The 15,324-nt window shown below is 46.3% G+C and overlaps 1 protein-coding gene across 1 annotated transcript in view; it reads left to right on the forward strand.

Moving 5' to 3' along the window:
- The window catches only part of Hipk2 (homeodomain interacting protein kinase 2), a 158,439-nt gene that overhangs the window by 104,643 nt on the left and 38,472 nt on the right, over nucleotides 1–15,324 (forward strand). The window contains exons 5-8 of the mRNA XM_015493889.2: nucleotides 1,196–1,282; nucleotides 2,883–3,067; nucleotides 8,726–8,888; nucleotides 14,314–14,521. Of these exons, the coding sequence (XP_015349375.1) occupies nucleotides 1,196–1,282; nucleotides 2,883–3,067; nucleotides 8,726–8,888; nucleotides 14,314–14,521 (643 nt within the window). The remainder of the gene's footprint in view (nucleotides 1–1,195; nucleotides 1,283–2,882; nucleotides 3,068–8,725; nucleotides 8,889–14,313; nucleotides 14,522–15,324) is intronic.

The raw sequence follows: 15,324 nt of genomic DNA on the forward strand, positions 1-15,324 counted from the left end.
AAGGGTTCTCCGGGCAAAGGAACCGCCTCAGCAAGGTGCGTATCGCAGGCCCCGTGGTCTGGTCTGAGGTGGCGTGTGCTCTGTGGCACACCATAAGTTCTTCAGGTTTTACACAAATGGAAACATATTCTGCCTTCACTTTGATCTGTGCCTAGTAATTCAAATTAATGTATTTTCCTGGGAAAGAGAAAATAATAAAAGTCTTAAATATGTTTTATATTCACTTGAGGTGTTTCCTTTTTTGCAGGAGGGTGGGTGGGTGGTTTTTTTGGCAGAAACTACAGCCAGATTCTAATATAGTTTAAAAATAACATGTGGCAAATAGTCACAGAAGATTGAGAAAAGAGAGTTGTGAACTAAGCAGGCACTCTTAGGCCATTTGGCCACTATAAAGATGAGCATCAAGGTCAGGTCCAGTTGGAAGCCCTCGGGTGGAGGAGGGTGAGCCAGGCGGGAGGCAGAGCCTCATCCCACTCGTCCAGCTGTTCCCAGGAGTCAGCAGTTTCAGGTGTGCTGTCCTTGAGTGAGATTCTGGGATCAATCACCTCTGTCTATGGATGAGTCCAAAACCTCATGGCAATTGGAAACAGCAGTTTCCCAGCCAATGGGAGCAGTGGATGTCTGTGTCCGTGCCCAGGCAGCACAGATCACAGGCTCTGGAGCCACCTGCCACCTGCTGGCCAGAGGACCTTTGCAAGTTCCCTAGGCTTTCCATTCCTGTTTTCCTGTCTGGAAAATGGGGTTAGCAATCATCCTGCTTAGTGTGGTTATGAAGACTACTTCATAGGTTAATGTGCTTTGAAATAGCACTGGGAGAGCTTCGTGTATAAGGACTTATTACATAAAGCAATATTTTATATAACATATTATATAAGAAGGGGCTCCTGCTTTTCCACCTATCTCAAACTTAGGGAAGGCTTCAGGGAAGTCAGGAACACGGCAGACCGCCCTCATCTTAGAATACTCCATTGCTGATTCAGAGCAGGCCATGAATGGAGGTGTTCATGGGAAGGCAGAAGGATGAGTGAGTGTGGATGAATAAAGGAATTAGTGTGCAGGTTACTTTAAGAAGAATCAAAGCCTCTTCTCTACCAGGTGGGAAGGACCCTCTGCGAGAAGCGTGAGCTCAAGTGTTTGAGACTGAGTGACTAGGAGCTAAGCCACATTACCAATCAGCTTTTGCCTCTCTTGATAGACACCAGATGACCATGAAGCAGAGACGGGGATTAAGTCAAAAGAAGCAAGAAAGTACATTTTCAACTGTTTAGATGACATGGCCCAGGTAAGCGCCGTGGGTGAACATGCAGTGCAAGCCTTTTGAACACCACGTGCAGCGCAAGCCTTTTGAACACCACATGCAGCAGGACCTCTGCCGGGGTGTGTAGTGCAGGCATCTGTGGGCTGTGTTCCTTCTGAAGACCCCAGGGAAAACCATCCATGACTCCCTACCAACTTCTGGTGGCCCTGGCGTCCTCACATCCCTTGCCTGGTAGCTGTATCACTCTCATCCCTGCCTCCTTCTCCACATGACCTTCTCCCTATGTCATCTCTGGCTCAGTGTTCAGTATAAAGGCAGAACCCTAATCCACTGTGACCTCATCTTAACTTGATCACATCTGCAAACACCCCATCGGTTACTTTGGATTAGGACAGGAACATATCTTTTTTTTTTTTTTTTTAAGACTTTTCTTTTTTAAGTTGTAGATGGGCACAATACCTTTATTTTATTTATTTATGAGGTGCTGAGGATCGAACCCAGTGCCTCACACATGTGAGACAAGCAATCCACCACTGAGCCACAACCCCAGCCCAGGAACATATCTTACAGGGGAACATAATTCAACCTACTCCACTTACTTTCTCTCAGCTCACTAGCAGGGACCATAGACTCTCAACTTCGTGCCCCAGAGAAAATTCTAAAACTTCAGCTATTTTTAGTGTGAAGACTAGTCTAAAATCAGGACAACCCAAAGTGAGTTTTCTTTAAAGCAATGAGAAATAAAGCTATAGTCCAATAAACACTTAGCACACCTCTTACTGCAGATGAATGTAACCAAAAATCCTGATTCTGAGTAAAGCACACTTGTCAGTTGATTAGTAGCTTAGATTGTCTGAGAACACTGAAATTGCTTTCCAGAGCATGCCTTGGAAAAAATAGAAAGTGCCAAAAAAACAAGAATTTAAAAAGCCAACCTGGTAGAAACTTTCTCTTGGAAGAAAAATCCTGTGTTCAGATACCCTGCCTGCTTTGGCCAGAGGTGACCACAGTGAACACAGAGAATAAAATGATTCCAGTCCCAACTCAGGGAGCCATGAGAAGTGTGACCTACTATAGATGGAGGAAGAGGGCACTTGGAGCCTTCCATTTCCTTCTGAAGGTTAAATAAACCATATTTTGGGTCTTTTTTGTATTGCTTCATTGTGATTCTTTTTTCTTTTAATTGTCATAAAACATAGAGCATAAGACTACCATCTTAGCCTTTCTTATATGTACAGTTCAGTGGAATTAGGTGCATCACATTCTTATGCAACCAGTCTCCAGAACTCTTTCATCTTGAGTTATTTTTAATGAGGTGTGATGAGAGCTACATTTTGACTTAGCTGATTAAAGCAGGAGCAGTTTCCGTCCTGTCACTGAGATGTGTTTGCAGGTGCCACCTACCCCTCGCCCCTTCCCAGAGCCTGACCTCCTCCTGCAGAGAGCAAAGCCACCTCCTGGGGGCTACAGCAGCCTGTGGGTGGTGCCTTCCACAGGGGCAGAAGTGGCCTCCCTGAGCTGGGAAGGGGCCTGGAGATTGGCAGGAGGGACAGGACAGAGTAAAGAGAGGTGGGGGAGGCAAGGCTCGCTGAGGCCCTTGGTCACCTGTCCTGCTTGCTTCCAGGTGAACATGACTACAGAGTTGGAAGGGAGTGACATGTTGGTGGAGAAGGCAGACCGGCGGGAGTTCATTGACCTGTTGAAGAAGATGCTGACCATAGATGCTGATAAGAGAATCACGCCAATTGAAACCCTGAACCACCCCTTTGTCACCATGACACACCTACTCGATTTTCCCCATAGCACACAGTAGGTGTCCTGCTTGTTGCTTTATACTAGGGAATGGTCTTTTTTCTTTAACAGCCTGGGTAGTAAATATTTTAGGCTCTGTGGCCATCTGGTTTCTGCTGCAGCTACCCAGCTCCGTCTTTATGGATGGAAGCAACCACACAGCACGGAAACAAAGGCACAAGGCTGCGTTCCCATAAAACCTTTATAAAAATATGGGGGTTGGACCAGGACCCCTGGCCGCTGTTTGCTCGATACCAAAAAAGAGGGGACAATGGAGCATGGAGATCCTGGGGTCGGATGAAGCCAGCTCAGGGGTCCACGCGTGGAGGGAAACTCCCAGAAGGGCAGTGCCCAAGAACAAAACTAGTTTCAGCACCAGGTTTACTCCCAAGTCACCCTGGAGTGGACCCAGTCTAGCCTATGTCTGGATTTGTTCATTTATGGTACCAGGAACTGGAGCAAGTGGGGAACAAAGCAATTGGCCCTGCCCACCGAGGTTACTGTCTGCAGGAGAAAGACAAGTAGCCCAAATCCCCAGTCTCCATCAAGAAAGGGAAGGTCGTTATGTGCATATATGACAAGGTCAGTCCAGCAAGACCCTGAGAAGTGCCCTCTGAAGACAAGGAAGAGAATAGGCACGAGCAGGCAGGGCATTGTCTGTGTGGACACTCAGCATGGGCAGATCTGAGCCCCAGACTTGGGCACAGTGGGCGAGATACCAAGGCCACAGGAGCAAGCCCTGCATGGCAAAGATTTGGGTCTTTATCCAAAGAATAATAGAACGTCAAAGACTTTGAAGCGGGGGAAGGCTAGTTAAATTTATCTTGAACACAGGTCTCTCTGCTGCTGCACAACAGTCTGGGGAAAATGTCTATCAAATCTTATAATCCAGAGGTCATTGGTATTTTGGTGACAGCCCTTTCCGTGCAGTGGTGGAAGCAGAAGGCCATAGCAGGTTGAAAGATCCAGTGAAAAGCAGAGAAATAGCAGCCTCTCAAGACATGAGAATGGAAAGGGAGGGGGGAAATGTACGGGTGATCAGGGAGGGGCAGAGGGATTTTTTTTTTTTTTTTTTTTTTTTTTTTTTGAAGACCAAGAAGGCTTGAACAAGTTTAAATTCTGATGGGAACAATCTGGTGGCAAATGAGAAATTAGAGGACAGGGTTGCTCAGGGTCAGTTTATTAAGACAGTGGAAAGGCCTGAGTTAGAACACAGGTGGAGATGGGCCAGTATCACCAAAAGATGGCAGACAAAGGGAGGTGTGGGTGTTAGCAGGTGTGCTGGCTTGATGGAGAAAAGCTGAGAGAGTTCCTGTCGGATAGTGTCTGTCCCTCTGAAGTAGATGGTGAGGTTGTGTGTTGCAAACAAGGTGGTTGGTGGTTTGAGCAGGATAGAAAGTTTAGATATCTAGAGCAGAAGTTTCAGAGCAAACTGACGAGAGCATGAAGTTGGACCTGAAAAGCAGATGATGTGACTGACCTCCCGAGGAGAAAACAGATGGCTGGGTTTGTCTGGGTCAAATTTTGCCAAACTGATAAGAGAAAAAGACGGGTTGATGAGGAAGGTGATGTTGCTGGCAATACAGTGGTTGTAATCCAAAATGGTAGCAATGCCGAGCCTTAGCTGAGGGAATGTGAAGATGAGAAGGGTCCCACTGAAGAGGTGCTTAAAGAAGTAGTCATAGGATAGAGGCCAGCTGGCAGCTGGTACGTCACAGCCATACCAGTACCATGACCCCAGCTATGTGGTCTGGGGATGTGTATATGGAGATAGTAGCTGAGGCAGAGCAAGGTGTGCCAGCAGCAGCCACAGAAGAAGCAGCTGCTACTGGTGGTGGCCACTTTCATGAAGGAACTGTAGGCCTCGTGGAAGACGTGATTCAAGAGAGCTACCTCCACCACGAGGGCGCTGTGAACCAGGGAGGTGTTGCATACCACGAGGCCAGTGGTGGTGACCAGCAGTCCAGGCAGGAGCAGCAGCCCAGGCACCTTACAAACGTGGCTGATGCGGTTCTGCAGCCCCAGCACAGCCATCCACGAATCCAAGTTCTCAAAGTGGCAGTTGCAGGAACTGAAAAGTATTTTCCAGGCAACTCAATACCCTGGTGTGACCACCAGAAAGGGACTTGCAAGATACATCAATGTGACTGAAACCAGAGGGTAGGTTTGGTTTAACAACAGGAGAGACAGATATAGGAAATTAATGCTTGGAGATGCACCATCTGGTTCCCAGGACCACATGTTCCTGGCAGACATGAACAAACCCTAGAACGCCCTCCTTCAAGAGCCAGATTAGAGATGGGTCTACCTGTTGCAACTGCTACATGGGCCACTGTTGATGCCCAATGCATACTTATCTCCTCAGCAGTTGTACTAGCAATAAAGGAGTGAATTATCAAAAAAAAAAAAAAAGTTATCATAGTAATAGCTGAAAAAGTTGGATGGGTAGAGAATGTGGCCATGAGCAGAATGTTTGAGTTCATGATTTGGGGAAGTGGAACAGTTTCAGGTCTGGCACACCAGAAAATGGGTGATGGGCATGAGGACAAGGTTACTAAGATGACAAGCAACCTAGAAGCCAGGATGTTCAAAGAGTCATCAGTGCAGCCTCTGAAGCCTTCCTGTGGGCAGAGAAGGGCTTGGAGAGGAAGACTAAGCCAGTGGCAACGGCCTGGGTGAATGAGTGGGACAGGGGGTCTTTGGTGGATGGGAAATTTAATGTTCTCAGATACTCTGGACACAAAAGAATAAGGAATCACATCCCTGTGGTCTGCAGGGGAATTAGGGTGCCCAAGAGCAACATGTTCTCTTCGATCTGGAGGGAAAGGGAAGACTGTGAAAAGAGAGGCTTGCAGATCATGGTTGGCCCTGCCATTGGCTGAGTCTCCAGCCTGGACCCTATCCAGCCTACAGTGAGTGGGGGCACCCGGGGCGCTTCGTCTGTGTCAGTTCTGTTCCTCCCAGTCAGCGAAGCAAGTTAAGTTGCATCGCAACTACCAGAAAGTGCCTCTTTCATTCAGAGCCGCTTTTGAAACAACCTAACTCCAGTAACAAAGAAGGAATAGGGACCAACTCTTTCAAACTCTTTTTATTTTTTTTAGTATTTATTTTTTGTAGTTGTACACAATAACTAACTTTTATTTATTTTTATGTGTGCTGAGGATCAAACCCAGGGCCTTGCACATACAAGGCAAGCGCTCTACCGCTGAGCTATAACCCCAGCCCCTCAAACTTTTTTCAGGGGATCTGCCCTATTTTTGAGTGTGGCAGGAATCAATCAGGGAGGTGTCATCTGTAACACAAGAAAAAGGACAAATTTGGTGACGTACTGGCTAGGACTCCCAGGACACCAGTTTTTCTATGTTCAGGGGTAAAGAAGGATGATGGGAAACAGCAGGGGCAGGAGACAGGATATGGGGTGTTCTCAGAAAGCCCTGTTGACCATTTGCACTAAGGAGAAATTCTACTTCAGCTAACTGAGCACTAAGATGGTGAGGCAGTCACACCATAAAATCAGCCCCATATAGTAGGGGGGCCGTGAGGAATGGCATCCTGTCCTCCTCTGGCTTCTGTAAAGAACCACCAACACAATGCTTTACTGAGGAACACTGAAAGGGGCCTCAGAAGGAGAGGCAGGTCTTTGAGAACACATAGTCTTCCTGAGAGTAGGCCAAATCCCTAGGGCTCCCCAGAACTTGCTGGGAAGACCATGGAAAACTTGGGGGTGAAAATAAATCTCCAGGCCCACCTTGCTATGGACTCCCAACCTTGGGACTCAGCCACAGCTGCCCCAACATCTGGATTACTAGGTGAAAGAGATGCCCCCTCATTTGTCCATACCAGAGTTCTAGTGTACGAATCTTTTAAAAACCAATCTTCTTAACTAACCCAAAGTAAAAGCACTTGCCTTGTCCTGACAATCAAAATGCAAATCATTTCAGTTAGAAAATTCTGAAGGAGTCAGAACTTTGCACTAAACCATCACAAAACCATCAAGTGCTTTAAATGCATTCCAAAGAGAATACAAAATGTGTAAGTCGTGCTTGCCTATAATCCCAGCAACTTGGGAGGCTGAGGCAGGAGGATCACAGGTTCAAAGCTAGCCAGCAACTTAGTGAAGCCCTAAGCAACTCAGTGAGACCCTGTCTCAAAATAAAAAATAAAAAGGCCTGGGGAATGGGTAATGTGACTCAGTGATTAAGCATCCCTGACTTCAATCCCTGGTACCAAAAAAAAAAAAAAAAATACAAAATATGTTGTTTACACCTTTAGCCTCCACGTGCAGCATGGTACTTGCTAGAAGTTCCAAACCCCTTGGCATCGCCAGCATTAGTAGCAGTATTTTAAACTGTTGGTTACCATGAAATATGCTTTCTTTTTCTCTTCAAGGTCATCAATCAGTAAATGTTTATTTAGCATGCATTATGTGGCAAGTGTAAGTAATCATAAACTTAGATGTAGGATTATGTAAGTCATGTCTAAGATTTTGAAACTTGGAATGCATCTTATGGAAAGGATGCTTTGGGATAGCCCACAAACAACCACTTAGCCCAAAACCTGGTGTACACAGAAATAGTGGACATTTGTAATCTTAAAATAGTAAAAAACTACTTCTTATATTCAATTATTACATTCTAATTAAAATGGACATTTTAAATTGAAGATTAAGTGGAAGTTTATCCTGAAAATTGCATTCGAGGAAAAGTGACTCTAAGGAAATGAAGACCCGCAAGTGAATGAGCAGCAGTATGTAGGCTCTGCAGGATGCTTTATGATGGATCTTCAGGAACTGGAATGGTCAAGGCCACTGGAGGTTTCTTCTTCCTTGATGCTGGTGTCTGTTCTGCTCTCATAACTCTGTAATTAGGGTTTTATTTTGATTCACCAATGCAATGGAGGAAGAAAAAGAAGGGGAAATGCTACTTCATGTAACTGAGCAAGAATTAGAAAAAAACGCAAGGATAAAGGAAGAGAGAGAGAGAGAGGGTATAGGTTCCCTAGACAGTAATTACCTTTGTGTGGCAAACTACCTGCTCTCCCTGGGCCTCAGCCTCACTCATACAATAGGAACACTAATCCTACCTCCATCCTGTGGATGTCATAGGACTGAGTGAAGGATTGCAAACACCTATCAATGCTCTCAGCAAGTGTCAGCATTATTGTTAATTATTTGCATCTTTATCGTTTTCTTTACATACCAATTCTGTTGAGTACAAAGAGGAGCCATGTGTTCCTGGCACTGGGAGAGTTCCTTGGCCATCCCCTAGATCGTGCCGGTGGCCCAGGAAAGGGGCAGGTACAGGCACTTTGTAAGTTCCCAGAGAGCTGATACATTTGTTTATGGGCCAGAAGCCCCGGAGTGGAGAAGGGGCAGTGAGGCAGGAGGCAGAGGGGCAACATGGGGAATGCAGCGAGGTGTCATGCCTACTGGGATATGTACAACCTCCTTCCACCCAGGATATGAGAAAGGTGGCAGGGCCATGGGAAAGCCATCCAAGTAACATCGGTGGTCACAAATGCACAGACTTTACATGAGAAACCAGGACATTTTGGGTAAACTTAAGTTTCTCTGGTCGTTGTTGATTGGATTAATTATTTCCCTCCATTTTCTCCCCTTTATCCTATTTGATCTTCACCCCTTTCCCTTGTGTCTGTCTCTGCTTTTTATGTAAACAGTGTCAAATCATGTTTCCAAAACATGGAGATTTGCAAACGTCGGGTGAACATGTATGACACAGTGAACCAGAGCAAAACTCCTTTCATCACGCATGTGGCCCCCAGCACCTCTACCAACCTGACCATGACCTTCAACAACCAGCTGACCACTGTCCACAACCAGGTAAGTGGGGTGCTGAGGGGAACCAGGCAGGCTGCCCGCGTGAACAGCAAGACTGATTTCCCCACCAAACCCAGTCAGGGGACAGAATCCTTCTGCTGTCATTCACTCCTAAGGAAGTATTTGCTGCCATGGTGATTTCTTTTGAGAGACCCAGGCACTCTTTCTGTTGGCTCCTAGCCCCACTGAAGGGTCCCAGAAAGGACTCTCAGAGGGACTTCTAAGATAGCACCTCTTCCTGCCTTCCTTTGGCCCAGTGTGGGAACGGGGAGGGGAGCAGCCATGATCCTTTTATGCCTGACATCTGCCTGGTAGGAAATTCAAGAACCAGCAGGGACTCGGGCCCCTCCCTATCCCCACTCCCTTGGCTCCACATGATTTTGTTTTCAAGTTAAAACCTGTTCTTTCTCCAAATGGGGGGGGGGGGGGCAGTGTAGTCTGTCACCAGGATTCCTGCAGCTGGAACTAAAAGGGACTGGAAAACTAAGGAAATTCCACAGATTTCCAACCTTTTGCCAATAATTGGCAGGATCCAGCAGCTTTGTAGAGTGCTTGACACTCAGGAAGGGTTATTAAAGGAATGAACTCCAGGTCCTGGCTGCAGCTGCATCTAGAGTCTAAGACTCCTCTATTCCTATCTTCCAATCTTACCATTCCCTCAAAGAAGTGTCCCTAGATTTTTCTTACTGTCACTTTGTAATGACAATAATGTTTATGTGTATGTCGGTCTGCTTTCTCTCTCTCTCTCTCTCTCTCTCTCTCTCTCTCTCTCTCTCACACACACACACACACACACACACACAATGGGAGGAGTATGAATGTGCTACACCTGAGGAATAAATACCTTCACCTGACTGACCACTCATTGACAGGTCCCCTCCTGTCACTGAGGAGTCCCTGACCCCTTCTTTCAGTCACTGCCCCTGCCCACCTGTTTTCCTGGGCCACTTGTGACTCATTGGCTTATGAAGGTTTTCCTCCTCAGCCTGTCAAGTCTCCCTCTGCCTAGACTATAGGAGGCCACCTGGACTCTGCTGCCCCCTAGGGACCTTTAATGTTCAAAGCCCCCTCAGGGTAAAGAGCTGCAATCTTTAATGCTTAGAATCAAAGAAACTAACATCCCACCTGGCCCAAGCCCAGCTCTGAGGCTAAGGCATCCACAGTGATGTGAGCTTCTTAACAGAATATCACCATGGTTTTGTTCATCGCCTTCTTGAGACACCTGATCTTAACTCCCTGATCCCAAATTCCCTATTCCTCTCTGCCTTCTGTCTGCCCCATCCAACACCAAAGGCTGTAGGAGAGTGCAGGGGAGGGCCCTCAGGTACGTGCGCCAGGGGGAGAGCCTGCCCATCAGGCCACCCCTCCCATGGGCATCTCTCCTCTGCTGTGGAACTGTGGTCCGTGGGTCCCTGAGCATACCAGGGGAGCTCACGACATCTTATCTGTGATATGACAGCAAGCATATCCTGCCAAAGAGTGTTACAAATATCACAAAACCAAAGGGATTTCTCATCAAAAAGGCAGTTATAGAATGAGAACATCCCTCCTCTCCTCAGGTCTAGTGGAGGCCTGGGATGAAGTAGAAGAGATTGGTAATGTAGTACAGGCCCAAAGCATCCAGTAAGAGGGCCCATACCCCACAAAAGGAAGGGGTCTGTGATCAGGATCTCCATCCTCTGGCATTGGATTCTACTATGCCCTATTTTTTAATACATCAGGAAAAAATTACTCAGCGCATACTTAGCCTTAGGCACGAAGGCCTGCTTTCCCTCCTCTGATAATGTTATAAAATAATAGCATTACTAATAGTAAACATTTATAGAGCATTTATTATGTTCCCAACTCTTCTAAGCATGTCATAACTCAATCCTCTGAGCCGTGTGAGATCAATAGGTTTATCGTTCCCACTTGAGAGGAAACTGAGGCACAAAGCAATCTTCCCCTTACCCAAGGCTGCTTTCTTAGTTCATGCAATGTGGACTTGGAAATCAGCAGTCTGGCCTCAGAGGCTGTACTCTTGAAAAACATATGCACACAGAGCACTGCAGAGTCCCACTGAGGTCCTCAGTGCCTTTCCTAGGTGGCACCTGCTCTCTAAATCTAACAAGACTCCCTTTGTCCATTATCGTTCCTGGTGGTTTGCTTTCTACATGAATTCCTTTGAGTTTTTCTTCCAATTTAAATACTAAGAGGCAATAAAATATTTCCGTAATTTTGTCAGAAGTAGGATATTAAACTATGTAAAAGTTCCTTGTTCCCCTTAACATGCCCAGTAGACTAGTCAAAGGACTTTTTCCCAAATGGTCACAAATCAATGATCCTTTATGTCTCAAGGAATTGGTGTCACTAATCTGTAATCCTCAAGGAAGCTGACTTTCTAAAAATTAAAAAGACTTCTTGACAAAATACTTCCTAAAACCATTAGGTTGCCCACAAGTGACATATTTAATAAAGAGTTCTGTTTTGGATATTTGTGGTGTAAATCTTTAGATTAGCCACTTCTTAACACTTCCATGGTATTCTGTTCTTTGGACCTAGCCTTCTACCAAGTATTTTAATTTGGGTGTATAGGCCAAACTCAGACCCATTTGTTTTGCGTATTAGACCAATTAAACATATACTGCTTCCAAGAATCACTTCTCCCATTTTTGAAAAGCCCATGTCACCAAAAACTTGCTTTTCCTTATTATTTTCCATTTGTTAGTCGCAAGAGCTCTTGGTGGTCCTTTCTGTGCTCTTCTCAATCAGGCAATAGGTTAGTTCCCTCTGTCAGAACCACTGAGGATACAGAATAGTAGAAAACATCATCCTCTGCAGCTTGCTTCTTCAGCTGATCCTTAAACAGGATTAGAAACTGAGGGAAATCTTCTGCATGCCTAATGGTCACAATGGGGACTGGAGCTCATGTCATGATACAGATTCCACTTATTCTTGAGTCTACAAAGAGCTGCAAGAGTCAACTGCTCAAGGATCCCATGATTTGCATGACAAGACAAGCCATAAGCAAAAACAGACAAATCCAAATGTGAACTGGACACACGCAGGGCCAGGAAAAGCAAGATTGGGAGAATTGCAAGGAGGGAGAGACCACTGTGGGCTGGAGAGCCCCTCCTCCCAGGAAGCATCAGTCTGGAGACCAACTGTACTGTCAGGCAGACTGACAGGAGCTGGGTGAGACCACAACACTGCACTGTGTGAGAGCAAGGACAGGAGTGGCTTATCTCTGTTGACAGAGTTGAGAGGGTCCTAAAGTAGAGCATAGGCCCCAGGCTAGGCCCTGAGGTTCAGAGGCTTGGAGGCCCCTGTGGGCCCAAGTATTTGTGTGAGATAAAAGACCTGTGCTCACAATAGGCTCAGAAACAAAGAGCAGACTAATCTGCCCTGTGCCCAGAGCATCTAGAGTAAAGAAAGAAAAATTCAGAAGGGAACAAGGAGTGCCAGGCTTGGGTGCATGGACAGTGTGTGTTGGGCAGTCTTTGGGAATTTATTAGCAGGGGCACTGACATGCACAGGGGAGTCTTGGAAAGAACCATCTAGCCTGTGTGCCCAAGCATTGGAAGAGAAGATGTAGAGCCCAGGACATCTTTCATTAGAGCCGGATAGGTCCCAGGCACCAGAAAGAAGCAACTGAAAAGAGTTCGTGGGTTCCAGGGACATTGAGAAGACAGAAGCAGCACTGACCAGAGGGTGAGATAGCTCACATGAGCTTGGAAACCTGCAGGACGTTTGTGCTAGGGTCCCAAGCAGGGAGACGCTTAGGAACTAAAGCTGAGGAGAAGCCAGGCGTCAGCAGACAGTGGGAAAGTGTATGTGGGGAGAGGGTGGTGTGAGGAGGACAAAGAGGAAACACAGATCATGTCCTCACTAACAGGACATAAACACTGACCCACATGTGCGCACATGTGTCCAGTCACACTACGTGGAGGTAGGCCATGTAGTGCTGCAAACGTGTACATGTTTTAAAATATGTACCCTGGAATCCAGGCATGCATGCCACAGAAGTTGGTGATTATTTGCAAGCAAATTAATTTGCTTTGCACTAATATTTCAGTACAAAATCTAAATATAAGCTGGGTACAGTGGCACACGCCTATAATTCCAGTTGCTCAGGAGGTTGAGGCAGGACATCATGAGTTCAAAGCCAGCCTCAGCAACTTAGTGAGGCTCTAAGTAACTCAGTGAGACCCTGACTCTAAATAAAATATAAAAAAAAAAAAAGGTCTGGGGATGAGGTCAGTGGTTAAGCACCCCTGGATTCAGTCCCTGGTACAAAAAAATAAATAAATATAAAAAAACATGTAAAATGAGACTTGCTCTTTTTTTTATCAAATTTGACATATATACATATTCCACTTGAAATGGTCTTTGTGTATTGTGTGTCCAAGATATCCTTCTGGCTCTTTTGCTCTTTATTCTTTAGTCCTTGAACCTTCTAAAAAATCTCCTGTAGGCAATGTTGAACCTGAAGTCATTAGCAACCTCTCCCTCTTGCTGAAGGATCAGTGTGACAACACTAAGAAGGGGGAAAGCTGGAGAATTCACAGTTTAGAATTTGTTTTCCTCTGTAGCCGTGCCTCTCAGAGAAGTTCACTCTCTAATGATATCTCTGAAAGAAAAGAGAGGACGTCACTGCAATGGCTTGCCCTTGTCGAACTGCCTCCATTTAAATTCTCTGGACTCACCAGCCTCTGCCTCCAGCCGTGGTTATTACTATAGCACCAGCCTAAGTGCATGGAGCTCAGACAAGAAAGCCAGCCTTGCGTCCTGCTCCCCTGCGCAGAGCCCCGCTCTGGCTTACCTTTGGGTGTGTGGGCTTCCACGCTAAGACCCAGCGTCTTTAGAGCCTAGAGGAGCCTCTAGAGGACTACACCAGCAGGCCCAAGGGAAGGGGATGTGAGCAGAGCTTAGACGTATGGACTGGAGGACAGCACATGCTCACACAGCCCCTCAAGTTGGTGGGACCCAACTTAGGCAGGAGAAGGAAAACAGGGTTCTGCTCGCTGCCAGCCCCACCCCATCACCATGTTTCAGTGCAGAATTCAAGGAATCCAAAAACCCTCAATTCAAACCTGGTCACCCAGATTACTAGGAAGGTGTATTTGTCCCAGCAGAAGGGCAGACGTGTTACCGCAGTTTTCCAGCCTGGCTTTGAACTTCTCAGTCCTTAGATATGCAATGCACCGTTGTTCATTTGTACCCATGCCTGGGCCCCACAGATGGTGATCAATGTCGAAGGGGGGTGTGTCTCTTGTGGCTTCAGGTGCCTGTCTTTCTGCTCCTCTCCACCTTTTACTTTTTTTGCTCTTGGTTTTGTCGGTTTGTCTTCCTTGAGTTCATTTATTTGATTTAGACTCGGTCTCCCAACATACCCCTCCCTCATTTTTTATTTGTGTTTATTTTTGTTTAATCCCCATCATTCCTTTAGGCTCCCACCTCCACCAGTGCCACTATTTCCTTAGCCAATCCTGAAGTCTCCATACTAAACTACCAATCTACACTCTACCAGCCCTCAGCGGCATCCATGGCTGCAGTGGCCCAGCGGAGCATGCCCCTGCAGACGGGAACAGCCCAGATTTGTGCCCGGCCTGACCCCTTCCAGCAAGCTCTCATCGTGTGTCCTCCTGGCTTCCAAGGTGAGGATGGCCGAGCCAGCCCCTCCTCTGCTTCTTGCAAGACCACCTCTAGGGCCTGACACCTGCAGTTTTCTGGCAGCTCACTTTCATATAAGAAAGCCCTCTTGGTTTCTTAGAGTGAGAGCTCTGGTATCACTGAGCTTGGGGGCTCCTATCCTACTGTGACCAACCTAGAAACAATAGGACTTGCTTCTGCACCAAGTCAGTTTGTTGTTATTCTCACCACCTGCCAGGGATTGTGTCCCTGGCCAGCTGCCTGTAAATAAGCACATTGTCTGTGCTCCCATTGTCATGCTGATGTCAGCTCCTACTTCCCTCACATGAAATACCCTCTGTGTGTTTTACTATAGAAAATTGCCAGTCTCTCTGACAGCCAACAGAGTCCCAGTTCACATGGAGAATATAAATCTGAAAAACACTGAACAGTACCTCCTGGGGCTGCCTCCCCCAAATCATTCTTTGGCCACAACCCCAGTACTCTTCTGTAGACTCTCCAAGCTAGAGGTGACTGTGTACCTTGTCACAATTTACACGGGAATTCCAAATTTTATTCTTGCAAAGCCCACAAGTAAGCATGTGTGTGGTTGCTTAGGTTTGGTCAATGTGATTCCAAAACAGATTCATCCATTCTCTCTCTGACCCCTTTGCAGTGACCTACACAGGCATATCTTGATTGTCAGAAGCTCTTATTGTCCTGTTGTAATTTGTCAACATAACTGTCCACCTCTTGACAGTACAGAATTTTTAATTGACCTTCTAGTCTTTTGAAAACATTCGAGATTACAGGAGGAGTTTTTATTTTT

Source organism: Marmota marmota, unplaced genomic scaffold, assembly GCF_001458135.2.
Source record: "Marmota marmota marmota unplaced genomic scaffold, marMar, whole genome shotgun sequence".
Taxonomy (NCBI): domain Eukaryota; kingdom Metazoa; phylum Chordata; class Mammalia; order Rodentia; family Sciuridae; genus Marmota; species Marmota marmota.